Source organism: Sphaerodactylus townsendi, linkage group LG14 (genome assembly GCF_021028975.2).
Source record: "Sphaerodactylus townsendi isolate TG3544 linkage group LG14, MPM_Stown_v2.3, whole genome shotgun sequence".
Classification (NCBI taxonomy): Eukaryota; Metazoa; Chordata; class Lepidosauria; order Squamata; family Sphaerodactylidae; genus Sphaerodactylus; species Sphaerodactylus townsendi.
The window spans coordinates 43314612-43341533 of NC_059438.1; the positions used below are offsets into that span (position 1 = coordinate 43314612).

Here is a 26922-nt window from a genome sequence, read left to right on the forward strand (position 1 = left end):
CAGCAATTTTCGTATTCAACAGCAAAACACTATTTTCAAAAATATCTAACACTCAAAGAATGGGCAAGGTATTGATTGTAAATGCAAAAAATTACTTCCGGAAATATATTAAATACTAATATTAATCAATTATTAAAGTTGATTATTTTGCCACTTATAACAAGAAAATGGAACAACATACTTCACCGCACTGATAACAACATTGCGCTTTGGTTCGTTATCATAGCTCACACTCTCAATGCCGTATGCCTGGGCGAGCTCATGGATGATTCTGCGATGTTCTCTGTTCATGGGTGGGAAGCAGTGACTCTTCTTGGTGTGCTTGCTCTACATTAGGCCAAGAAAGACATGACAACCTTATGAAAATTAGAGAGAAATGCAGGGCTCTGGGTGAGATGCAAACATGCCATTTAGCCAGATAAAAAGTAGATACATCAGTGGAATAGCAGCTGTGTTGGTGGAGATTCCTGCCAACTTCCACTGCTCTAGGCATATCCACACTTTTCCTGTGAAGGTCTTTTGACACTTTCCCCCAAGCAAAATGGGAGGGGGGGGGGGACTCAGCAGGCTGCAATAGGAACGGAGAGGTGAGGACATCTCGCTTCATCAGCTTCACATTACTGGGTCTAGCCCAGGGGTAGGGAACCTGCGGCTCTCCAGATGTTCAGGAACTACAATTCCCATCAGCCCCTACCAGCATGGCCAATTGGCCTTGCTGACAGACGCTGATGGGAATTGCAGTTCCTGAACATCTGGAGAGCCGCAGGTTCCCTACCCCTGGGCTAGCCTGTCATTTCTGTTACAAAATTCCATTATGAAGAAGCCTACTTGGCAAAGTAGGAAGAATTACACATAGTTAAAAAGGACAGCAACTGATGAGCAAGTATTGTATATTGTATAATCATCAACTAACACAATAAAATCTTTGTCAAAATAGTTTATGACAATGAAGCTGATGCAAGTTTATACTTTAAATATTCACATTTAGAGGTGATTCTTCCTTCTTTACAGTAATTCTGTACAAAACAGCATTTTAAAAAAGTGATAACTATATGTAGCTTTTAACATTAACACGTTTGGGAATACACAGACTTCTTTTACTAACCTTATTTACAGCTTCTATGAGGACTTTCATTTCCTTCTCAGTTTCACTGACAAACTTTAAATCCTTTCTGAAATAATGAAGAATATAATTCACTACCAACAACGGCTACTGTAATAACTGAAGCAGACTAATAAGCAGTTTTCCTGGATAATTTAAATGTGTCAAAATGTTTCATGTTTTACTGTATATACCATTTCATCATAGTAAATTTTGGGGCCAATATTTTTCTGCACATTTTGTTCACAGTTGTCTCTTCCTCCCCAATTTAGACAACACTTTCCTTCTGCTAAACAAAACGATTGCTCTGAGATTTTATAATTTTTTCATAATTTTTTTCATAATTTTGTCATGATTAGATTTTCACAGCTATTTCTCCAAAGAGAAATAGGTTCAAAGAAAAGCATGTTGATCACAGGAAAGGGCAAATAGTCCTCCCTGGAGCAGACAGCGCAACATTTTCACTGCAGGTTCCTTTCATCTTAACTCTGTGCTGATGTTCCTTGTTTCTGATGACATATCTTTGAAAAGACAGCCTAGCTTGATCTTGTCAGATTTTAGAAGCTAAGTAGGGTCCACTCTGGTTAGTATTTGGATGGGAGCAGGACCTCAGGAGCAGGCAGAGGCAGAAAAGTCAGACTGTAAAGTGTTAACCCCTCACTGAGGCTGATTGCACGAGGAACAAATGGGAGTGAGTAGAATGTTAGAAGGAGTCAGAGCTTCAGACAAAATTTGAAGTAGTTCAGTTCTGTGATCCAGAGTCAGCAGATGTGTTTAGAGTCTCTGAAAGACCTGTGGTTTAGATGGGAAGAGAGTGTTGGGGAAGAGAGACCCTGCTGTAGCCAAGAAGGGAATTTACTCCTAGGGAGAGAAAAATTCCTAGTTCAGGTTCTTACAACAGAAGTAGTTTGTCTTCTGGACAGAGTGGGGAGAACCGAGGGAACTGACTTAGGAAGAGGTTTGATCACAGAGGGACCATTTTCTAGCCAGGAGGGAAAATCACATCGCCTGTGTGAGAAGGATTTCCCATTCCCAGTACTTTGGTAGGATGTGAACTAAACTTGTGGTTTGAGAAGTCTGGAAGGGAAAAGCAAGTTGTGGAAATAATATGCCTAATAAAGGTCTTTGAATTGTACTTAAAAAAGTTGTGGAGATACTCCATTCCGTTCAGTTTACAGGCGCAAGAATCTCTGGTTGCTAGTTGTGAATCATCTTGAAAGTCCATCATATTCCAAAGCATTAAGAAATCTGTTACAAATTGGCTTTTCAAAAAGCCAATTACCACCTGTGCCAAACACTGAAACATCTGGATACCTGTAAAAAAACGCTGTTTCATGCCTTGTTGACAAAGTTCTCTCCTAATCCAGAACCCTGAAGTTTTTAATACAATTCTACTGTTTGTTAAACTTTTAAAAAGCTTCTTGCATGTTTATTGGAGGTAAAACAGAGTAAAGGGAGCAGGATGTCAGGGGGATGCTTATCTGAGTAGAATGGGTGCATTATTCAATCAATGTAATCAGCTGTAAGTAACTCAATGTCTCTTTTTGTTATATGTAACCAGCTCTGTTATATGTAACCACTGCCATCAATGCATTCTTTCCTTGACCTATGTTGCTTTTCATGCTTTGTAGTAAAGTAGGCCTCCCCTGTCTCGCTTACCCCGTGAGAAAAGAGCTATGACTGTTATCTTGTCGTGGGCAGGAGACCAGGTGGCTCCTCTGCTATTTGTTGCTGACCTCGCGACTGGGCATACTTTCATACTTTCGGCCCCATATGCTGTCTCTGGGAATTCGGGAAGGGGGGTATATGGGACCTGAGATGCCAAGTTCAGCAGAACTGGCTTCGCCAAGTGTGGTGCTTGACCAGCTCTTCAATAAAGGCTGCTGATTATTATTTGGAGTTTGTTTTTGGGTTAAAGTTCCAAGACCTAACATGGGAACACTTCAGTTGTCTAAACTGATTCAGTAAAACATTTACTGTAGAGGAACATGGTGGAACAACTGAAGAGAACTCCCCAAAAGGTTACACACACTCACACATGTGTGTGAGTGTCTGCGCATGCACCAGTGCTATTGGATATAGGGAGGTGGGAGATTTCCCCCCTTGGGATCCCCCACCAGAAGAATATTGTGAAGTCAAGTGATAGCAAACCACTGCACACCAAGACAACTAGACATAAGAACAGTTTTTTCCCGAATGCCATCACTCTGTTAAACAAATAATTCCCTCGATAATGTCAAACTATTTATTATATATTTATTATATAATTACTGCACTACTTTTTTCATCATTCCTATTACCCATCTCCTCCCAATTATGACTGTATGACTATAGCCTGTGCTGACATTTCATTTTATTTTATGATTTTACATTTTATGTTTTTATTACTATTGATTGTTTCCTGATTGCTTACTAGACCTATATGACAATCATTAAGTGCTGTACCTTATGATTCTTGACAAATGTATTTTCTTTTATGTACACTGAGAGCATATGCACCGGAGACAAATTCCTTGTGTGTCCAATCACACTTGGCCAATAAAGATTCTATTCTATTCTATTCTATTCTATTCTATTCTATTCTATTCTATTCTATTCTATTCTGAAAGTCTTTTGCCTTGAAAACCATATGGGGTTGCCCTATGGTGTGACCTGACAGCAATAATAATAATAATAATAATAATAATAATAATAATAATAATAATAATAATAATAATAATAATAATAATAATAATAATAAAGCAAAATAATAATAAAATAAAATATTATTATTATTAATAATAATAATAATAATAAAAAAGCAACTGGAAAAACTTACACGATATGAGGATTTAAGGATTGAACTACAAAGACTCTGGCACAAACCAGTAAAGGTGGTCCCAGTGGTGATTGGCACACTGGGTGCAGTGCCTAAAGATCTTGAACGGCACTTAAAAACAATTGGCGCTGACAAAATCACCATATGTCAGCTGCAAAAGGCCACCCTACTCGGCTCTGCACGCATTATTCGTCGATACATCACACAGTCCTAGATGCTTGGAAAGTGTCCGACGTGTGATGTAATACAAAATCCAGCATATTGATCTTGTTTGCTGTGTATAACTGTTTTGTAATAATAATAATAATAATAATAATAATAATAATAATAATAATAATAATAATAATAATAATAATAATAATAATAATAATAATAATAAGAAGAAGAAGAAGAAGAAGAAGAAGAAGAAGAAGAAAAACACAGGATGTTGGGGAAGAAGAAATGTATCTTCTAGATTTCAAAAGCGTCAAACTGTTTTCTGTGCATTAGCAGATTACCCTAATGATGATATTCAGGAAAAGTTTGATGTTGCACTTTTAAAGTGGGTGTCAGTCTTAATCATGAGTAAAGCAAGGGCAAAATTTGAAGCTCAAAAGGAGCCCACAAGTGGGGCTTTCTGGAGCTACTACAATCATGGTTCATACTAGAAGTGGATGCAGAGCAGAAGCAGCAAAGGTTCAGACACATCACACACACACACACACACACACCCAGGCCATAAGTCTCCTTTCAACTTTAAACTGCACATAATCTTGCTTTGCAGATGATGGGACAGTTTTGCATTTAAGGATACTGCCACATGAGCTGAGGCTTTGAGGCTCCACCCAACCTCACGGGAGAAAACACCAAGGGGGGCGGGGGGAGGAAGCATCAAAGCAGATTACCCAATCCGATGCATGCGTGGACAAGGTGCATCACAAACAGATCAGCGTGAGCATTAAATGGAATTCTTGGGATGAGCCAGCAATAGCTAAATTAAAATCCAGAACAACTCTCCAACCATCAGCTCTTCACACTGAAATCAACAGGAAAGCCCACTTGTGCAGAAACACTCTGCGCTCTCTGGAGCACACACAAGATCCTGAGCCAGGTGATACTACTTACCTCCCATCCTCTTTCAAGGTATCACTGTATTTGGGTACAGAGGAACGAACATTAAAAGGGTCAGAACTGTCATCGATATGGAGAGCCTCAGCAAATCGCCTGATTGAAAACATTAAATGTTCAATTTAAATCCAACCACATTGCATCATTTGACTGCAGTGAAATACTTTTAAAGCCTTGTTATATGTTGTACAAGACTTCTTTAGCCTCCTTCTCCATGCCACATCATTTGAATCTCTACGCTCTTCCTGAAATAGTTTCTACTGTATCCTGGGTTCTTTCGAATGATAATTTCAGGAATTACAGAATTACATCAGGTAATGAGCAAGGGGACTGTAGCACACCGTGACGACACTATCTTGCTTACTCTTTTGTAATAATCTGATTCTTCTAGATGGTTGTTTTTACACATCCCCAAAACAGAAGTTAACTTGTGAGCCGATCAAAAACAAATGACAAAGGTCGTTGCCTACCGATTCCTTTCCAGCGCCAAACATTCTTCATCACACTGCAGCCTACATAAACAAAAAGTGCAGATTGCAGAAAGCAATTACATTCCTCCGAATACTCTGCCGTCACACCCCCTTAAAAAAAAGTCTTCCCAACAAGAATCAAGGCTGACAATTACAATGCTATGATTTATAAAGCTACTGGGTATGCAGAAAGAATCTTCCCCACAGCGCATCTGATACTGTTTAGGCCCTGGCTCTGAAACGGTTAATTCTTCATGAAGCAGCTTTCCCAACCTCCCACAGAAGCACTCCAGCTCTAGAATAACTACCAACAGTCAAATACTAAAGAGAAAACAAAGCTGCACGTACCTGTACCTGTTGCTCGTAGGGCGTCTTCTCTGAAGGCACACATGGAATGGTGCAGGCTGAGGCTGGCTGTGGAGAACTGTCTCAAAAGCTTCCAACAGCTTCAGAGTGCTTGGAGCACTCCCCCTCCTGTCCAGAGCCGAGAGCAGGCTGGTTTCCCACCCACATGGTAACGTGAAGGGGTGAGGAGAGTGCTCCTCCCTCATTTCTTGAAGCTCCAAGCAGGCAAATGGCAGTTCTCAGTAGGGAAAGGAGGGAGGGATGCATGGGTGCATAGAAGAGATGTGATGAACAACAGTTACAGGTAAGTGCAACTTTGTTTTCACCATCATTTCTTCCCTGCAGTCCTTCATGGGAAAGAAACAAAATACCATGGAGGTGGGTGTGAGCTTTGTCAACAAAACAATGATTGTAAAACTGTTCTCCTAACAGCTGCATCTCTCCTGGAATTCACTTCAATGGAGGAACATGAACAATGCAGGCCAGGGCATCCCCTTACACACATCCCGAGATCAACTCTGGCAAGGACATGATGCTTGAGCCTTGGTGGAACGAGCCTTAACCTTAGAATTGCTATTTTGCCAATTCAGTTGCAGAAACTACTCATCTAGAAATGGTTCGTGAAGAAGCAGCTTTGCCTTTCTTAGGTCCCTTAAAACAAACAAACACATTATTGTCTTGTTTAAAAGAACTTTATAACTTAAATAAAAAGGAGTGCCCTTCTGACATCAAGTGTGGGGAACTGCTGAAGAGAAAGCTTTCAAAAATATTTCCTGGAAATTCATGTTAAACATGTAAACTGTGGTCCCAGATTTTTTGAATGAATACAAAGAATACATGCTAGACAAAAAGCGAGAATTCTAATCAACGGTTTCTTGACAGAAGAGATATAAATGGAAAAAGGAACAAGATGCCCATTATCACCATTACTATTCATATAAGCTTTAGAATTTCTGGAAACCAGGATCAGACAAGATCCAAAAACCACAAGTCTTAAAGTATATGGAAAAGAATTCAAGATGAAAAGTTATGCAGACGATGTAGTACTGGCAATATCCAACCTCAACTTTTCAATAAAACATTTGATGGAGCAGATAAAACAATATGGACAATTTGCTGGATTCAAAATAAATCCTTCCGAAACAAAAATTATCACAAGATTTCTAACTAAACAAGAAACAAAAGACTTTGAAGAGATAACTGGTTGTGATGCTGCCACTAACAAAATCAAGTACTCAGGCGTTAATATAAATAGTCAAATGAATAACTTATTTCAAGATAACTATGGGGAAACCTGGAAGAAGATTCTAGAAGATCTACAAAGATGTTCTAAACTCAGACTGTCCTGGTGTCAGGTCTTCAACTGGAATCAATAAACAAGATCAGAAGTCTTTATTGGACACAGCTGGTACCTGGCTTTGGCAAAGCCAGTTCTGGTGGGCTATGGAAAAACAGTTACATTTATCCCTGTAGTTTTCCCGCCATAACCCCCTTCCCCCTGGTTCCCACGGAATGTGAGAATCTTACAGCAGAAAGAGAAGGAGGCTTAGGAGTTGAGCGTCTCAAGGCCAGCGCAGTGATAGTGTCCAGCTACCGATGGGCCAGGACCAGGGTTGCGTCTAGTTGAGCTACAGTTGCAAGCATCAAAGGAAAACGAAAGAACAGGAGAAAGGGCAGAAGGAAAATGGATTATTTCCCCTGACCTCAACTCCATTCCTTCACGGAAAATGGGCACCCAGGCCAAGGGGAACAATGGACCTGATTCAAAAATAACAGCTGCAACCTGTTATCATTATGCTGTGCAGAATTGACCACAGAGAGAGACAGAGAGACAGAGAAGAGCAATATCCAAGGGGAGATGGAGGCAGAGTGAGAGAACGGGGTGGGGGTGGAGTCAAAAGGCAGGCCAGGTTCTGCCCCCATAGAAATGTTGGGAGGCAGAGAGAGACGTGCCCTCGAAAGGGAGATCCTCCACTTTAGCTCATGTCTCAGGATTATGGAGTCAAGCCTGGCATCGAATGGGAATTGCAGAAGCCAAGGAGTGAGCAGAAGCCTCAGCTGCATAAATGCAGGGAACTGCATTTATCTCCTGCTGAGAGAGGAGAACAGCCTCCGCTTGACTGGCAGCCACCTCGGCACGGGCATCATCAGGTAGGAGATACAAGTGTGGGGAAATGGTCTCCCACAGGAGTAGCTGATATTCACCTATGATGGTTTGGTGGTTGGCAATTCTAAAGTTTCTTGGAGCCATGCTTGTCTCTTTAAAAAAAAATGCTTAGCAATCGGTTCCATAGTGCAGGATGGAATGGGGTGCTTAGACTCCCTCCAAATCTGAAGGAAGACTGTCTCCAGGTCAGAAGTGGTGAAGTAGATGCAGTCTTCCCATGACTTGATGTCAAAGGCTGCTTATCAATCAACTTTGAAGATGGGTGGGAAGAGGTATGACATTGTGAAGACACATCCCAATGGGACCATCAGGGCAAATGCAACCCTGAACAATAACCACAGGAAAATTGGCAGGAATGAGAATGGAAATTTGCTGCAGAAAAGATGAATAAGCTGCAGATCTTGATCATTTTCCTTGATCTAAAGGGAACTTCAAAAATTTCACCTTCTGAGGAAGGAGGAGAAGATTCTCTACCAGGGAAGGATGTCCTTGGACGACAAAGGACCTGGAGACTCTTTCTGACAGCAGACTCAATCACAGGAGATTCAATGCTGAAGAGAGGAGGAGCTTAGATGTCCACAGGCCCCCAGACTCCAACCTCATTGTAAAAAGGACTCCGTCTAGGTGGGGACATCGATGGTCCATGTTGAGGAGGTTGTCAACCTCGAACAGGAGAATCTGGGAATCAAGGAGATGCTGCTGCAGAATGTCAAGAGGAGACTTCCAGTGGATGGATGGTGATGGGGAACCAGATCGGACGCACTGGCGACAAGTCATTATGTCAAGGAGACAACAGATTAAATCGAGAGTTGTTCTGAACCTTCTTTTTAACAGGGACTCAAAAGTTGTCCGTTTGGCCACGAAAGCCAAGTCAGGAGTTGGATTAGACACAGCTGTTTGGACTGCGGAGTGACAAAGAGTGTATGAGCCCTCTTTAAACATTTCTCCTTGGGAGTATCCAGCAAAGTGAGAGACTTTTCCCACAAACCAGTCTTCAGCCTTGAGGTGTGTTCATGTCTGGCCTTTGAAGTAAAAAGACGGCAAGATAGGCATGTCTCAGGGACACAAGTCTCACTGAAATGGAAAAGACATTCATTATGCTCACCATTTTGAGCCATGTTTGTTCCATACTTAAAACATTTCAAAGAGGATGAATGAAAAAGAGGATGAATGAAAAATTCTGATGTAAATGCAATGCTCAGCTGAAACCACGGTGGCAGAGAGAGAACTGAGGGAGGAGGTACTGCCAAGACCCCAGCCATGAGCACCAAGGGAAGTTCATGGGACAGTGGCACTAAAGATTCCTCGAGTATGCTGGAGTTTTACATTGTTAGAGGCTTGCAGTAATGTTTCCTGTCCCTAACCAGACAGCACCTGGCTCTTATCAGCATTTCAACCTTGAAGGAACTGCATGGCCTGCAAACACTTTTGCTTTGGGGGAAACTATTAGAGGGAGGGGATGCACAGTGGGAGATATAGGCTACCATCCAGCGAGAACCCTTTGCTCCAGATGGGGAGAGCACTCCAAGCTCTGAAGCTTCTGAAAACCTTCTAGTCAGTTCTCTGCAGCCAGCTTGAAGACACAATGATGAATTTCTATGTTGCAAAGTAACCTGTCCAGATAAGCACTTAAACTTTAAACAACCATTAACAGCAAATGCTTAACAGCAAAGGTTTGGAAACCCCTCCTGTCAGCGGCAGTCACATTGCAGTTCAGCATTTGTTTTGATACCTGGTTTGCTTCATTTCTTTTTTGGTGATCAATCTGCTAATCTCTACGGAATCTCCAAGCTGTGGATCTGTCAACTTAGAAGCGATGGAAATTGCAGCTATTCTGGAAGAGAATGATACCTTATGGAGCATGAACAAGGCTACAGAAAAAAACAAAAGACTAAGAAGGCGAGGGCATTGATTGGGCACACAATAGGGATAGGAAGACCATTAACCTCAAATAACTTTGAAACTCTAGAATAAACTAATTCCTCCCATCAGGAATACCAGAAAATAAATTACATATTTCCACAGGTGGTTCTATCTGTAAATGTTTCAGATCCTGTTTATGAATCTTTGGGTATAGCCAGTGATGTAGGTATAGATTTTTATGGGGGAGGTTTGGGGGCAAGGCCACGACCCCACCTGCCCACACCTCCCCAAGCCCTGCCCCGGTCTCAGTGCTTATAAAAGCAGCTCTCCGAGGCCAGGGACGGCAGACTCCCCTGCCCCCCCACCGGCTGGGCTCCCAGCTGGTAGCCGGCAGTCCCTTCTCCCTCCCCTCCAGGCAGAGGGGTAGCTAGGGAAAATGGTGCAAAATCTGAGGTTTGCGCCTCCCCCCCATGGGCTGCTGCTGTGATGCTGGAATCCACCCCCAAACAGCATCACTTTCAATGGTGTTTAAATTAGAGAGCCCAGATTCTCCTTTTAAATCCATCTTAAAGGGAGAATCTGGGGTCCCCAGTTAAAACAACATTGAAAGTGATGCTGTTTTGGGGTGGATTATCCCCCACCCTGAAACAGTATCACTTTCAATGTTTAATCTGGGGGCCCCAGATTCACCCTTTAAATCTATGCCAAAGGGGGTGGATTTAAAAGGAGAATCTGGGGAAATTTGGAGGGTGCCTGCTGTCAGGGATACAATTGTTAAGCTAGCAGCACCAAACTTTCAGGGTATCTTTAGATTCTCCTGCTGATACCACCCAGGTTCGGTGAAGTTTGGTTCAGGGAGTCCAAAGTTATGGACCTTCAAAGGTGTAGCCCCCATCTTCTATTAGCTCCCATTGGAAACATAACTTTGGACCCCCTGAACCAACCTTCACCAAACCTGGGTGGTGTCAGCAGGAGACTATCCTGATAATACCTGCCAGGTTTAGTGAAGTTTTATTCAGGGGGTCCAAAGATACGGACCCTCAAAAGGGTAGCCCCATCTACTATTAGCTCCCACTGGAAACAATGGGGGATGGGGCACCCCCTTTGGGGGTCCATAACTTTGGACCCCCTGAACCAAACTTCAACAAACCTGGCAGGTATTATCAGGAGTGTCACCTGACAATAGCCTAAAATTTTGGTGCTGCTAGACTAAAAAAACCGCACTCTGCAGGCCAAAAAACCGAAAAAAACACTTTAAAATTAAAAAAAAAATCCTACAGCCAAGAGGAGCTTCGGACATGCAATGGGGAGGGGGTTGAACCCGAGAAACACCCCCCCCCCCTTACCTACGTCCTTGGGTATAGCCTCTGCCATTGGGAAAAAATTAACTGACACTCAATTCAGGCATTAAATGCCTCAGTGCCAAATCAGCCTTACTAAAATGTCATCTTGCTTTCCTGTCAGATTTGTCAAATGAAGTCTAACAATTTTACTCTGATATTCCGAATATGCAGCTGGAGAAGAAAATTCATAGATAGTCAAAAACATCAGATAATACATATTTAATAGTTATACTTGTTAGTTCGAACAGATATACTCTTAAACTAATGTACAGTGGTACATAAAGGTTCCCATCGGAAACCATTCCATAGATGGACTTCAGATTAACTGTTGGTTGTGAATAAGAATGTAAATGACGCCATATGAGATTTTTTTTAAAATGAAGAATGCAAAAATAGTCCAAGTCTAAATATTTTTAATGTTTTCTGTTCAATAGGGTTTGGAGTGATGGTTACTTTCCCCAGTACAGTCAGACATTAACAAGTAACACAGAACTAGATCTTTAGCCTACTGGAAGGCGTGGAAAGAAACTCTGAGAATGTCTCATTAAAGGAACTATTCATTGTACGGCTACATCCTATAGCATCATAAGAACACTTCACATAGTGCAGAATGTTCAAGGAAGCACAATTTCTTTTAGAGGACAGTGGATATAAATGTTACTGCATTCTAATCATAGACAAAAAACTGATATCATTACAGCTAATCAGTGACCAGAAGACTGTTTACAAAAATCTGTAAAGGATTCAATGGTGTTGATGTTCAGAACAGCCGCTTAATGACATTCGAATTTCCATAACCGGGCCGATGGGCCAGCATCTGCAGTGGAGACTCTAGTGGAGGCCTTTATCTCTTGGGAGATAGAGAACTCCGTTCCATATGAGAAACGGGGATGGGATGGACAGAGTTATAACCTGTGCTTCTGGCGGGAGACTTTATTCCTGCCACGTCGTGTACGTGAGCTTTCTAGGATGTCTGAATAAACGGTCTTTTACACCAAAAAGCCTTTTATTTCTGCTTCTATGGAATTCCTTACATTGTGGCAGGAATCCTAGTTCACCTATCTTCCCAGTGTAACGGACCTCTGGTGTCTCGGCATGGAGAGGTTGAATATTTCTGAACCTGTGGAAGGTGCGGTAGCCCCCAAAGAGGGCTCCGAAGCTTTCCCTTCTGGATTGGAGAGAACCGGCGGAGAAGCGGATGCGCTGGTAACTCTTTCCTCGTTCCTAAGATATTATACGGAAGTGCTTCCCTTACTCCGGATTGGGATGAGGGGCGAAGCGATCATGTGGACTTGCATGAGTGCGTTTGGAAGCTATTGTCTATGGATCGGTAGCCTCGTGGACTGGATACCCTACCGTTTCCGTGTAGTTATTTCAAACCTCAGATGCAACCTGTCACGCGGAGGGGAGATGGAGCCTGAAACCACTTTTCATCGCGGCAACCCAGGAGGTCCGATGAGCGATTCCTGGACTCGTATTTTGGTGATGCACCCAAGAATCCACCGTGGCATAGCACTGGGGCCCGTCCTAAATTTACCGTTAGAGCGGGACTATATGCTCGAGTTAGGAGGAATCCGCGACCAGCTCCTCGACATCCCGGACCCCCCAGATCCCCGGATCAAGCAGCTGCACCTGAGAGCACCCGATCGGAGTCGCCCGGTGGACACGCGAGGTGCTGCATTCCGATGAGGAGGAATCAAGAAAGCCTGCCTTCCCATCGGACCTATTTCCCCTCCCGTCCAAAAGAGAGTTGGGATGAGGAAGTGGGCCGACTGCGAGATGCCCAGGAAGCATGTGGGCCCGTGAGCATCAGCGCTATGGGAGGGAAGGGGAACGGGAGCAACTGCAACAAGAAGCGTGAAAACCTGCAAAGGACGGGAACAAAGCAGCGCAAGAAATCCAACTGGGTGGACCGTGCTAAAGGCGTTACTAGCGGCGGCTATACACGCCAGAATCTATCGGTCCATGATAAGGTCTTGGAACACTCCAAGCGCTTTGGACTTAGAGCTGTCAGCAGCGAAAGCGTTGCTAGGCCATGCGCGGCGCATAAAGTGTAGACAACTGCAATATTCAATGAGGCGAACTGGCCAGAGCTGGAATGAGAGAACGCAGCTTTGCATGCCATTCAAGATGCCTTGACTGCAAGCGAAAGAGAATTAGCGCCTTTGAAAGGAGCTGAAGAAGCAACAGGACAAGATGCCCCAAGCAGGGTTCTCGCGTTACTGGTAATAGCATGACGACAGAGGCTTAATAACTTCTGGGTCCTGCTACCACAGATTCGCTATCACCTTTCAAAGACCTGCTCCCACCCGAAAGCACCAGCGGCCGGGCGTTAGTGCCCCCACCTCCACCGATTCAGTTCTCCCTGCGCCCGCCCGCCTCAACCTGCTTTAACCGCTGGCCCCAGCTGGCCGAGGGCCGATGGAGAGAGGATATTACTAGACCTCCAATACCTGCCACGCTTCCGATGGGACTGCTTCCAAACTCCCCTACTTCATCCTGCGAACTTTCGATGCTCCACATGGAGGACTATGGCCGATTTGTATTGCCGGTCTGAGCGGCGAAAAATCACCGGGACATGTCGGTTCTGTCATGTTGGATGGAAGCGGCAACCCGACTGGTTTTGTGACTCTTTTTTGACCTGCGAAGGGGAGGTGATACTCGACATCGCGGTGCCTGCGTTCATCTCCAAGCCTTAAGGAACAAACTCGCTTCCAAGATCCGGGATTGCTGAAAAATGGAAGCCATCGCGCTATTCATCAAAATCCTATTCCAGCAAAGGCAGCGGCCTTCCTCAATTGCGGGTGCCCGTGAATTGCGATGCGTCTCGGCGGCTGCTTTCGACTCCCTCCTGAGTGGCCTGAGCGCGTCGCGGAAATGTGAATACTTCTACCGGATGCATTCGTCGACGGCAAACTAAACGGTGTTCGCATTTATTATTCGGATCCGCGACTATTGCTGAATGGACTGAATTAGGATCTCAAGTGGCGATCTTTCGTTTGGATTACGCTTCCGGCGCGGGGGGGCTGCCCACGCCCAAAACCGCCCGCTCGCGACCAATCAGCGGCGACTCTCGCGCAGTTAAGCCGTAGCAGCCTCTACTGAAGGAAACCACCTCCGGCGCCCGTCGCCCGTTTAGGGTTGTGTCTTTACTACGCGAGGACGGGTCATCTAGCTGCCAACTGCCCGAAAAAAACAGAAGCCAACAGCTCCGAGCTCACAGCCGCACCCCATCTGCCAGTTGAACCACCGTAAATCGGGCATACCGCCCAGCGGGCTCGTCTAAAGCTGATTACCGTGAAGCTGACAGAAGGGAGGGGGGAAGCAGCGTTTGACTTTGCCTCTCTCAATACCCCCCATGGATATGGAGTTCGACTCCGGATCACGGTGAGTGAAGGTGCAAGCTCCCACATTCACGATCAAAAGCTGATTCTGGCCAACCCTTCATAAGCACACTTTCGTGATCATAGCCTCCAGCTCCTTAGTAGATTCTAGATTGCTCCTATTGCTTATCTTGCGCCCCCCAAGTGGCGGAGGAACTTGGACTAGGCCAGTCCCCTAAGCTAAGCTCCATACCGCTTCACCCAAATGGGCGGCAGCCCTCTCGGGGCGAAGGACGGCCCAGTTCAAAAGCGCCAACCCGGTCCTCCTCGCTCTGCGCTGACCATTGGAGAGAAATTAGTGTTTATTCTTGGCTCCAGTGGCCAAGCACTCTCCATAGTCCTGGGCGCGTATGCCATGGTTGTTGTTGCATGAGACCCAAAATTCGACTGGAAAGAACGGATCTTAGGAATTCACTGTGAGAGCCCTCCCTGTAGGAGAACACATGAATTGGGAAAACTCACCTCCTAATGACCCACACCCCCTGGCTTCGTCAGCGGTGCATGCTCCAGTTGCTCCCGAATCTACCGGCATTCCACCGGCTTACCAAGATTTAGCCAGAGTATTTCAGAACAAGAATGCGATCAATTGCCACCCCATGAGAGACACTGACTGCAAAAGTCGTATTACAGCCAGGGCTCAACTGCCCAAGGGTAGAATCTACCGCGCCGAGTCCCAATGAGGAGAAGGAACCCCGTGCCTTCTTAGACAAGAACCTTTCGCGGGTTCATCTGACGAGCTACCAAACACACACATGCTGCTCCTGTATTATTTGTTAAAAAAAGGCCGGGTCTTTAAGGCTCTGTGCTTAGCGGATTACCGAGGACTCAATGCGGTTCTACCCTGTCCAATAAATACCCTTTGCCTTTTAATCAAGGATCTTTTAGATGCATTGGAGCAGGGGCATTATTTTTTACTAAGTTGGACTTAAGAAGCTTACAAGTCCAGGATTGCGAGGAAGGCTATGAACATTTGAAGCTGCATTTAACACAAAATTTGGACAGTATGAATACTTAATAATGCCATTCGGGTTAAGTGGGGCCCCGAACTTTTATGGCCCTCATCAACGAAAGTTCTACATGATTTATTATTATACAAGGGAGTAGTGGTGTACTTAGATGATGTTTTAATTTATTCACAAACCATGGAGGAGCATGAAGCCTTGAATGCGGGAAGTATTAAGCGGCTTGCTCAACAACTCCCTCTTTGCAAAACTTTCTAAATGTTGTTTTCACCAATCCTCCATCGACTATTTGGGTTACCCGGATCTCTTCGAGGGCTAAAATGGACCTACTAAGATTGAAGCAGTCCTCCAATGGCCTGCCCTACCAATCGGAAGGAACTCCAGTCTTTCTAGGGTTTGCTAATTTCTATCGTGACTTTATACCCCAATTAAGCTGAACTGACTCTCCCACTCCACAGACCTCTTCGCACTAAGGGTAAAGACCACAAGCTGCCAAGCCGGGGCCCTCTTTCTTGGTCTAAGAATGTCAGACAGCCTTTCAACATTTAAAATCGGCTTTTACTGCAGAACCTATCCTAAAACACCCTGACCCAGATCTTCCTTTTGTGGTTCGCGTGGATGCCTCGGACAAAAGCAGATGCTGACCCTGTTGCAGAGAAATAAAGATGATAGGCTTCGTGCCGTGTGCTTATTTATCAAAAAAAAATTCTCGGTGAGCTCAACTGGACTGTAGGGGATAAAGAGACTGCGGCCATCAAAGTAAGCGCTCTCAGTTGAGCGCCACCACTGGCTGGAGGGCTAAACACCTTTCAAGTTTGGGTCGGATCACAAGAACTTGGCGCCCTTTCCACCCCCCCCTCAAGATGTCCATAGAAACAACTCCGTTGGGCGATTTCTTTTCATCGTTCTCTTTCACTGTCCACTTTTTTCCCGGAGAAAACCAATAAACTGGCTGATGCACTCATACCTGCCGGGGAGGGTGGAGCTACAGGATATCCCGGCGCACTGTTCTCTCCCCTCCCAATTGGGGCTGGCTGTCACTTTTCCGATCTCAGGCGTCCTCCTCCTTCTCCACCCATTCCCAGCCTGATCTCTCCTTTCCCTCACGAGAACTTCGAGGCCGGAGACTCTTGCTTGAGCCACCAGCGGAGGAAGGTGACTCCCAATTGCATGCACCTGGAGAATGGTGTTTGGAAGCCAGTTATTTGAATGCGTCTCCCCATCCGTAAGCAGGTTCTCGAGGCCTGTCATGATGCCCTTCGGCTGGACATTTTGGCTTCCTTAAGAACTCTGCATTTGGCCGCCATCAATTTTGGTAGTGCTTGGCGATGTATAAAGACATTGAGGCATATATCCAAAGGTTGCTCTGTTTGTCGCGAGAGCCAAATCCGTTCGGGAAAACCCCATGGTCTGTTGAAGCCTCTCCCGGTGGCCTCCAGCCTGGGAAGTCATCTCCATGGATTTTATTACGGATTTGCCAGAAAGTCAAGGCAACCGCGGTCTTGTGGGTGGTGGTGGACTTATTTTCCATGCAAGCCCATTTCATCCCATGTGCTTCATCCCCGGCTCCTAAGTTGGTAGCGTCTGTTCATTCAGCATATTTATCGTCTCCACTCCGCCCGTTAAGATTGGTCTCTGACCCATGGGCCCCAATTCATTTCAAAGTTCTGGAAAGCTTTCCTGGGCTTGTTGGGGGCCGCCCGGCAATGCAGCCCTACCCGCGTTCAAAGTGGCCGGTGAGTCGGAAGAACGAACAGAACCCTGGAACAATATTTACGTTGTTACACCAACTATCACCAAGACAACTGAGTCGCGAGTTAATTCCGTTTGCAGAATCGCCTACAATAATCGCGGTTCATAGCAGTACAAAAAAAACCCCTTGAAATTGTGTCTGGTCGGTCCTTCCCTCCGTTGCGCAACTACCTGCAGAGGCGTTGAATCCTCAGAGTTCCAACAGTGGATTTCATCTCTGGCGAGGGTGGAAGCGGTCCAGACAATCGCCTTTACAGCAGGCTAAAGATTCCCAAAACTTTCCAAGCGGACAAGCTAACCCGTTAGATTCCCTTTGCGTGTGGTAGCTTCTAGGTATATTTGTCTACCAAAAGAATCTCCAAGGAGGCATTGCATAAATTTTCCAAAGCTGGGCAAAGATTAGGTAAGGACCTTTTAAAGATTACTAAAGTGAGTTAATGATGTCACTGCCCCGATTAAGAGCTTTGCCTAATTCTCCTAAGTAATATCCATCCTGTCTCTTTCATTCCAGTTTGCTCAAGGAGGCTCCCGTTTCCGATGCCTACAGCGCGTAACCAGCCCGGAGAGAGACCCCCCGCCGACTTATAATTATTAATCACAAGCATTACTGAAATTAGCGCCATCCTGGACTGCTCGTTTTTAATCATAGCGCTTGCAATATTTAGTCTCTTGGGTGGGATATTCACTCTGGAATTTATAATCAATGGGTCTCACTCAGAAAATATTGACGCCCTGCCCTCATTTCTGCTTTTCCAATCACACCTTTCGCACAAACCTGGGGGAGAAGTTTTTTTTCTTAGGGGAGGCAGAGGTGTAAAGGAGATTCAATGGTGTTGATGTTCAGAACAGCCGCTTGGCCTTGACTGAATTCCATAACCCGGGCGATGGGCCAGCATCTGCGGCGGAGACTCTGGTGGAGGCCTTATCTCTTCGGAGATGATGAACTCTCCGGGTTCTGCCATGAGAAACCCGGAAATGGGATGATGGACAAGAGTTATAACCTGTGCTTCTGGCGGGAGACTTTATTCCTGCCACGTCGTGTACGTGAGCTTTCTAGGATGTCTGAATAAACGGTCTTTTACACCAAAAAGCCTTTTATTTCTGCTTCTATGGAATTCCTTACAAAATCACTACATACCTTTGATACACACTAGATGCTTCCAAACAAACCATTGTCTCCTTTCTTCTTCCACATTCGCACTGAAGTTCAACCTGTTTTGCCAAGCAAAGATAACTAAATACTTTATTTACTTATTATTTTTGTATACCACTCTTCCACTTTTGGGCTCAGAGAGATTTCCATCATATAAAACAATAAATACAATCCAATCAAATTAAAACCAGTAATTCATAATCCTAAAACAGAGGATGATTAAAACTCAGCACAACACTATGACAGGGCAGAATAGGGTAGAGGGAAGGTAAGATGGATGGAAGGTGTTGGCTTTTACCACAGTCATCAGCGGCAAGTGGAGATCAGAGCTGTCGGCCCTGATGTCTGAGCTGCCTCACGGAACCAGGTGAGCCGGGAGGACTGTCTGCCCTGTCTTCTTGCTCTTGGCTTGGACCAGCACTGTCCTCCACCTGTGTGACTTCTGGCTGCTCATGGGACTCAATCAACTGTGGCTCTGGAGATTCAGCCAGCTGAGACTCTGATGAAGCTGGGTCATCATGCCAGGATTCCTCATCTGAGGAAGCCTGGCTGGCTTCTGGGGAATCCACAACACTTAAGGAGCTGGGGGTGTTAAGTCTGGTGAAGTTTAGGTTAAGGGGGAGACATGATAGCTATGTTTAAATATTTAAAGGGATGCCATGTCAAAGAGAGAGCAAGCTTGTTTTCTGCTGCCTCAGAGATTAGGACACGGAGTAATGGATTCAAGGTGAAGGAAAAGCGATTCCACCTAAACATTAGGAAGAACTTTCTGACTGATTGTCAGGGCTGTTCGACAGTGGAATTCACTGCCTCGGAGAGTGGTGGAGTCTCCTTCTTTGGAGGTTTTTAAACAGAGACTGGATGATCATATTTCGATTTCGGATACCTTTAATGGCATATAAATAGTTTAAGATTGACTTAGCAAGATAATAACAGCCTTTACAACTTTTGACGAGTTAAAATAACACCATTAAAAAATTTAGCCACCGCTTCCAACAGCTCGTAGTTGTGGCTGTTTAAAAGATATATAACCTTCTGTTTATCTGTAATGCCTTCACTTCCATGCAGGAAGGGGATTATGTGCTTCTTCCTACCTATCTCATAAAAAGGACAATTCAACAGCATATGAGATACTGTTTCCACAGAACCCATGCCACACGGGCATTTCCTTTCTTTATGTGGGATTCCAAGGTGGCGTCCAAGGCTAAAGGAAGAAGGCAGGGCATTACACCTAGCTAAGGTGATTGCTCTGCGCCACCGGGCCTCAACCAGGAGATAAAGGTACCAGGCTACAATTAATCTATCCACAGGTATTCCCAGAGAGATCGGGGAACAGGTTGTAATTCGCTTCCTCTAGCATCTGTTGAAACTCTCTATCAAAAAGTCTCTTCTTGATAGCCCCGTATACCTCCTGCTCTGTTAACATTAGCAGGTCCTCCAAGGAAATGCCCAACTCATTAAGTTTGGCTTCGATTTTAACCCACCACTGGGTTGTGTGGAGGATGGAGCGTCCCTGGGATGTATAGCCCAGTTCATCTCGATTAAAACAAATCCTGGCCCAAAACTTGAATGTACGTTGTATGGATGATCATATGTCGGGAGTGCTTTGATTGTGTGTTCCTGCATGGCAGGAGGTTGGACTTGATGGCCCTTGCGGTCTCTTCCAACTCTATGATTCTAACGGTGGAATGGGGGGGCAGGGGGAAGGGAATAATCCATACAAGATTTGGACCAGAATGGCAACTTAAAAACCACGAAAGCAAACCTGTGAGGATCAGTATGGAACACAAGTTTTACATAAACTTCTGGGACAAAGATTACTTAAATTCAGCTTTTTACAGTTTGTGAGGTCATGAGCAAAGAATAATGCTTCATGAAAATATTCAATATCATCTGTATATACCAGCTTGAATGGAGTTTCAAATAGGATTTTAAAGAGATAGTTTTAGGTCAAAGCTTGATCCTTGCTTCATGAGAGGGACCTACCTTTGTACTACAAGACGTTGTAGGACAAGGTAAAGACGGGTGGCAGGGGGACATGCAGGGGTGATTGCAGTGAAGCCTCAGAATGGTGCACGGCTGCCGGCACTCTTCGTCGATGAGGCATTCCGCCTTGTGGCAGATCCGTTTACATTTGTGCATGCCACACTTTAACATTCGATCACAGGGAAGGCCACAGGAGATGTCAGTGAGGTAACAAGGAATATTGTTGCGCAACTGAACCAGAGGAAGAGAAAATGAACAGAATCAGTTCACATCCATTACCAATGGGATACTTAAAAAGCAGAGGTACTGTCTCCACGGCATCCATTCAGAAGGCCCCTGTGAAGTGACTTTTTTTACAAATAATTGCATAAAGAAGAAGAGTTGGTTTTCATACCCTGCTTTTCTCTGCCTATAAGGAGTCTCAAAGAGGCTTACAATCACCTCCCCTTCACCTCGCCACAACAGGTACCTTGTGAGATGGGGGGGGGGGGCTGAGTTTTGAAAGAACTGTGAATGACCCAAAATCACCCAGCAAGCTGCTTGTGGAGGAGAGGGGAAACAAACTTTTGTTTTCCACCAGCTTAGATTCATGTGGGAAATAAAAACCCAGTTCTCCAGATTAGAGGCCATTGCTCCTAACTCCTACACCACGCTGGCTCTCTAAAAGCAATGATCTCTACTTCTGAATGGTTTTGTAATACCAATTTTAAGCGATCAGACAGATATCTGTGTATGCCAGAAGATACATGAGGAACCTATGCAAAGCCAATTTTCAACATCAGGTGGTTTTCAAATTCAGCATGCGGTAGATACAACAAAAAACTGTTCTTAGCACCAGCGCATTTTCCCGTGATTTGCAGATGTGTGTGTCAATTAGGAGTGAGAATCAGTAATTTTTATTAGTAAATTTTGGGTAGTTTTAAAAACTTGGAATTTTTTTGGTAAAGCCCATCAGCTTTTTCTTTGCTGATTTTGGGGTTTAAAAACCCAAACACAAAAAAAATTCAGTTCTCCCCCCTGCAGCCTTTTAAATCCAAAGGGGTGTGAGAAGCTGTGGCGGGGAGATCTGCCCTGGGCTGAGTGCTGCCTGGGCTGAGCCAAGCACAGCATTCCGTTCTCTCCTTGCCACCATTTCCCAAGCCCCAGAGGACTTGGGAAGCAGTGAGGATGGGAAGAATTGAACACTGAGCCAAGAACAGCATTCAGTTAGTTATCACTCCCCACCCACTCCAAAAGCTGATAAAGTCAAATGATGCTTTATCGGTTTCCAGGCTATTTGACTCAGTTTTTTCCAGTAAATTAAAAGCCGGAACAACTCAATAAGGGTTTTCCAGGTCTTGGGGGTGACTCAGGTTTACCAAATCACCATCTCGATTCAGCTTTTAATGATTTCCTGCCTCCCTTTTCTACCTTATCGTATTTTGGACACAGCTGTGGCACTAGAGGTTTCCGGACAATCCTTTTTTTTGATGGTATATGCAGCCGGACTCCAGAAACAGTGTTTGTTTGGGCAAGGATAACATCGGACCCACGCCCCGCTATCTACCACCGTAATGGAGATGAGGAGAATGCGAAAGCGAATCCGCTCTGATCCAGACATACACCCAAAGACAAGTCAGAAAGCCTGTAAACAGACAAAACTGGATGCTTACACTAATTTTCAATCTACTCAAGCTTTCCAATAGGTTTACGGCATTGGATGAGTGTGTTTTGTCTCCGGCTGGGCTGGAGGAGACTCCTTTAATTGCAAGGGAGAAGGGGGAAGATGTTGTTTCAGCAGTCCCTTTGGCTGATAAGCACTGCAATAACAGCGGCAAGGGGCCAATGGCTGGGGGAGAGGCTTTTATTCTTGAACTTTTAGCAAAGAAGGCTTTTTTAATTTCCAAAACATTCAAGCTACTTTTAATAAACTTTGCTTCAATTAATGACAAGCTGGAAGCCTTATGTTCCTCAAACTGCATTGAACATTCCAACTTTTCCAAAAAGACTGCTTCTCAGGAATGCAGACCGGGATTTGACCAAGCTAAGACTTTTCTATTCCCAAATCCAGACACTTTTTCTTCCACCTTGTCCATACAGAAAAGCCAAGTGGAATTAATGATAAAGGACATTAATATAAATGTGGGCAATTGGGACTCATTGCGTGGCATTCGCAACTCAATCAGTAAGATGCTGAACTGCAAGCCTGGAAGAGTTCAGTTAAATTCCTTCGAACGCTTGCCCCATCAAGGTGGGTTTTATAGAATGATTTTAAATTTTGATTCCTCTGCTTGTCCTACACTCTTGCTCAGGAAGAGAGATTATCTTGCCAGAAGTTACAACGTATTTCCAGGGAGGGTCTTTAAAAATTACACAGTGAACAAGCTTGTAATCAATCAACACGACAAGAAAGTACCAGGAAAGGTGAGAGCTTCCATTTCGCCTGTACTGACGGAGTTCCCCATGCCTACTAACAATGGCCCCTCTGCAGTTTCAGCAATTGAGAGTTTGACAGACGAATGGAGGAGTATTGAACAACTAGCGGAAGAGGCCATGGAGTTAGAGCATCCATCTGCCTGTCAGGCTAAAGGCAACCCTTATTCAACCAGCCCTACTACAAAGGCCCTGAAGATGCACCTCACAAAGAACACGGACCACCCTATTATAATGCCAGAGCCTGTGCCGAAACCACCCACAGCAGCTTATGATGAAACATACTGCTCCTCAACGAATACTGATCTTACTCCAACATCTATCCAGGCGGCTACCCCTCTAGCACCTGAGAATGTATACCATCAAACTCCCTTCTTACATTGGGAGGTAGATCTCAGGTCCACAAACGTACTGGGTAAAGATACTCTCTCAAAAACTCCAAAGAAATCTTGGTTCGAGGAACTTAAAGAGCTGAAGATGATCCCACTTCAATCAACGGAAGCCCTCCTGAACATCAGCATCCCTTTATCTAAGGAGGTTACTACGTCCCAAAAGGCGGATCAGGCTATAGATAGTAACGGATCCTCTGGTACTTCCATCCAAGTACCGATTGAAATACATGCATTTAAGAGCTCCTTGGATAATACAACTCAGCCAAGTTCCACCAAAGAGATTGTAACTGACTATTCTCAAGGCTTCAGATACATATACCTCCATGCCAGATCCGATTAGGCTACAAGGTAATGGATGTGTGGTCCAAGATTACCACGAAATTACAACCACAGACCACCCTCAGTGACGCCAATCCTTATCAAAATCTCTCAGACAGTCTGGGACCAACACAGCTTGGGGGGAAGTATCCTCAAACCCAAGTCAGAGAATAGATGTGATTTCCCTCATCTCGAGGAATATAGCCGGATGGTTCAAGAAATGCGATAATCTCGATTTCCTTACTTATTTACAAAAATTCACGTTTATAGCCCTACAAGAAACTTGGTCCAATTCAGAGTTTGCCTTAAATGGCTATCAACAATATTCTCTTCCTGCTACAAGAGTATCTAAGTTTGGTCGTTATTCTGGAGGACTTTCACTATTTGTAGCCAACAGCATCAAAGCAACTCCTCTTGACTCATGTCCCCCTCCTGCACAGGCTATTTTGGTAGAGGGGGAAGCTCTATCCAAGATTATAGTGAACTTGTATATTCCTGCTGGATTGACACGAGATTCCTTACTCAACACATGGAGCAGGATATCATCATTTGTAGAAAACTGAGAAAATAAATATCCGTCTACAGAGGTGATCCTGGTAGGAGATTTTAACGCCAGAGTAGGTACGGATCTTTCTATCACTTTGGCCCATTTGGATCAGGAGGACGATCTCGTACAGCTTCTTCTAAGCCCAGCTCTTCGCTCCTCAAAGAACTCTCACGTGAATGCGGCAGGAATTCAGTTAATCAAATTTGCCATCAAATTTAACAAATTATGGTTAAATGGCCTAAAGTATTATAGGAATGCAGATTGCTTTACCTTGGTAAACCCGCTCGGTGTTAGCGTGATTGACTACATCTTAATATCTCCCTATCTACACCAGTGTGTCACATCTTTTAGCGTTGGGGACTTATTGTTAAGTGATCATCTTCCACTCAATGTAACTTTTTCATTCGAGGTAAAGATTGATACAGAGGACCACACTAACTTTAGACATCAGAAAATAACATGGTCACCTCAGGTGGCAGCTGCCACAGAAACACTACTTAACTCTTCTACATTTAATAAATTAAAAGAGAATATACTACAGGCTGACACACCAGAACGTGGAATACATCACTTTGAACAACTAGTTTTAAATTTAGCAGGGGAACTTCAAGCTGTCTCATCGACCAAATCCAAGGCTGTAAATGGTCACAGAGAATGGTTTGATCACTACTGTATTGAATTTAACAACCTAATACGATCATTATATAGAAGTTACCAAGGCACAGGTGAGGAAAAGCTACTCAGCAATATAACCCAACTGAAAAAGAATTTTCAAATCATGGTACAATGGAAACGAAAAAATCAATTCGAACAGCAGTGAGAACAACTATATCAAGCCACTTTAACAAATAACATTAAGCAATTCTGGCAGATCATAAATAGAAGGGCCCAAACTTGCAGTATCCAGTTGCCCCATATTTCACTAGACCGATGGTTCTGCTATTTTTCTAATCTTTTCAATGCTAGTCTAACTGAATATCCTGATTCCACTTCAATACCAGAGGAGTTACCAGATTGGCCTGAGGTTAATCCTCAAGAAGTGAGTATACTAATTAGTGGTTTGAAAAGTGGTAAGGCCCCAGGTCCAGATGCAATAATAACAGAAATACTTAAATCCTCACCCGAGTGGTGGGCTACAACTTTGGCTTCCTTATTTACCCATGTAAATAGCACGGGCTGCATCCCAAAGATGTAGCTGGCGTCTATAGTTGTCCCAATCTACAAAAAGGGTGATATTACTAATCCTTCCAACTATCGTCCCATAAGCCTTTTATCTGTAATTGGCAAACTATATGCAAAACTACTCCTTCGGAGAGTGGAAGATTGGGTCAAGCAAGCAGAAGTAATAGGACCGGAGCAAATTGGATTCACTAAAAATAAATCAACACTGGATCATGTATCAGTCTTAGCACACCTAGCTAACAAAAGTATAATTCACAATAATCGTAAACTTTTTGCAGCTTTCTTGGATTTAAAAGGGGCATTTGACTCCATATCTAGAGCCCTACTGTGGAGAAAATTGATGGCGTTACATATTGACCCCAGACTACTGTTTCTCATAAAACAGCTATACACTTGCACCAGCTGTAGAATAAGAGCCGCAACAAAAGGACCGCTCACAGAAAATATCATTACAACCAGAGGGGTCAAACAAGGCTGTACATTGGCTCCCACTTTGTTTAATATATTCCTTAGAGATCTAGTGCCAACCCTCCAGAAGGCCAACGGGCATGTTCCTAAACTAAGCGACAAACACGTGCCCGCGTTACTTTATGCAGACGACACCGTTCTTCTTTCCCGCGCTAAAGTTGGCCTCACTCGTCTCTTTAATTGCTGTGCTGAATATCGTAAGAGGAACGAACTGGTAATTAACTATGAGAAAACTAAAATAATGGTCTTCGCTAGAAGACCCCCTAGTCATACATGGACCATCAATAATAGACCCATAGAACAAGTTAACCAGTTCAAATATTTGGGCATAACTCTTACCAGCAACCTTAAATGGGCAGTACATAGGAAATTAGCACTCGCTGCAGCTAACAACAGTGCCCAAGCAATTCAGCGTTTCTTTTTCACTTTGGGCCACCAGTATATACCATCCGCATTGAAGGTGTTCAATGCTAAATGCGGCTCTCAGCTCCTCTATGGAGCACCAATTTGGATCGGAGCTGTAAACAAAAATATAAACACAGCCCAGTCCCGTTTCTTTCATAAAATTATGGGCTTACCAAATTGTGCTTCATATGCAGCCCTATGTTTAGAACTTGGGCAAATATCACATGCTACAATGGCCTGGCTGAGAACTGTCAGATATTGGTTACGTATCCACTATTTGCGGGATCATTCCAGTTTGCTACACCTCATGCTTTCTGACCATGCAAATTCTAGGTGGCTGAAACTAGTTGAGGGAAAAATCAACGCTCTTGGTTTTTCATTAGAGTCGTTCGTCCCTCTTTCCTTATCAAAAGCATATAGCTGCTTGAAAACTAAGCAAATAGAACAAGAATATCGGGATATGATAACGGCTGCGAGGAAAACGTGTTCCCCCCTGACCTTGCTTATTCCAATCGAACAAGGACATATGGCCAATTATCTACATTGGATCACCAACCCTAAACTAAGAAGAGCTTTAACGCTGGCCAGATTTAATCTAATGCCTTCTATGCTGCTTTATGGCAGATATCAACAAATTGATAAACAGAGGAGGCTATGTCCATGCAATATGGGTCAGGTGGAGACACTCGATCACACCCTTTTTCATTGTGTAAGGTTTGCAAAAATCAGAATGTCGCAATCTGCACT

At 44.2% G+C, this 26922-nt stretch overlaps 1 protein-coding gene across 3 annotated transcripts in view; it reads right to left on the reverse strand.

The window, feature by feature from the left end:
• Positions 1–26922, reverse strand: part of NFX1 (nuclear transcription factor, X-box binding 1) — an 89560-nt gene that overhangs the window by 8135 nt on the left and 54503 nt on the right. For 2 of the 3 annotated variants that reach the window (XM_048515182.1, XM_048515180.1), the window contains 7 exons: positions 20452–20682; positions 18451–18524; positions 9742–9843; positions 5498–5539; positions 5025–5123; positions 1106–1172; positions 182–327 (listed from right to left, as the gene is read on the reverse strand). In XM_048515182.1, coding sequence (XP_048371139.1) covers positions 182–327; positions 1106–1172; positions 5025–5123; positions 5498–5539; positions 9742–9843; positions 18451–18524; positions 20452–20682 — 761 coding nt within the window. The remainder of the gene's footprint in view (positions 1–181; positions 328–1105; positions 1173–5024; positions 5124–5497; positions 5540–9741; positions 9844–18450; positions 18525–20451; positions 20683–26922) is intronic. The other variant, XM_048515181.1, reaches the window with a different exon arrangement.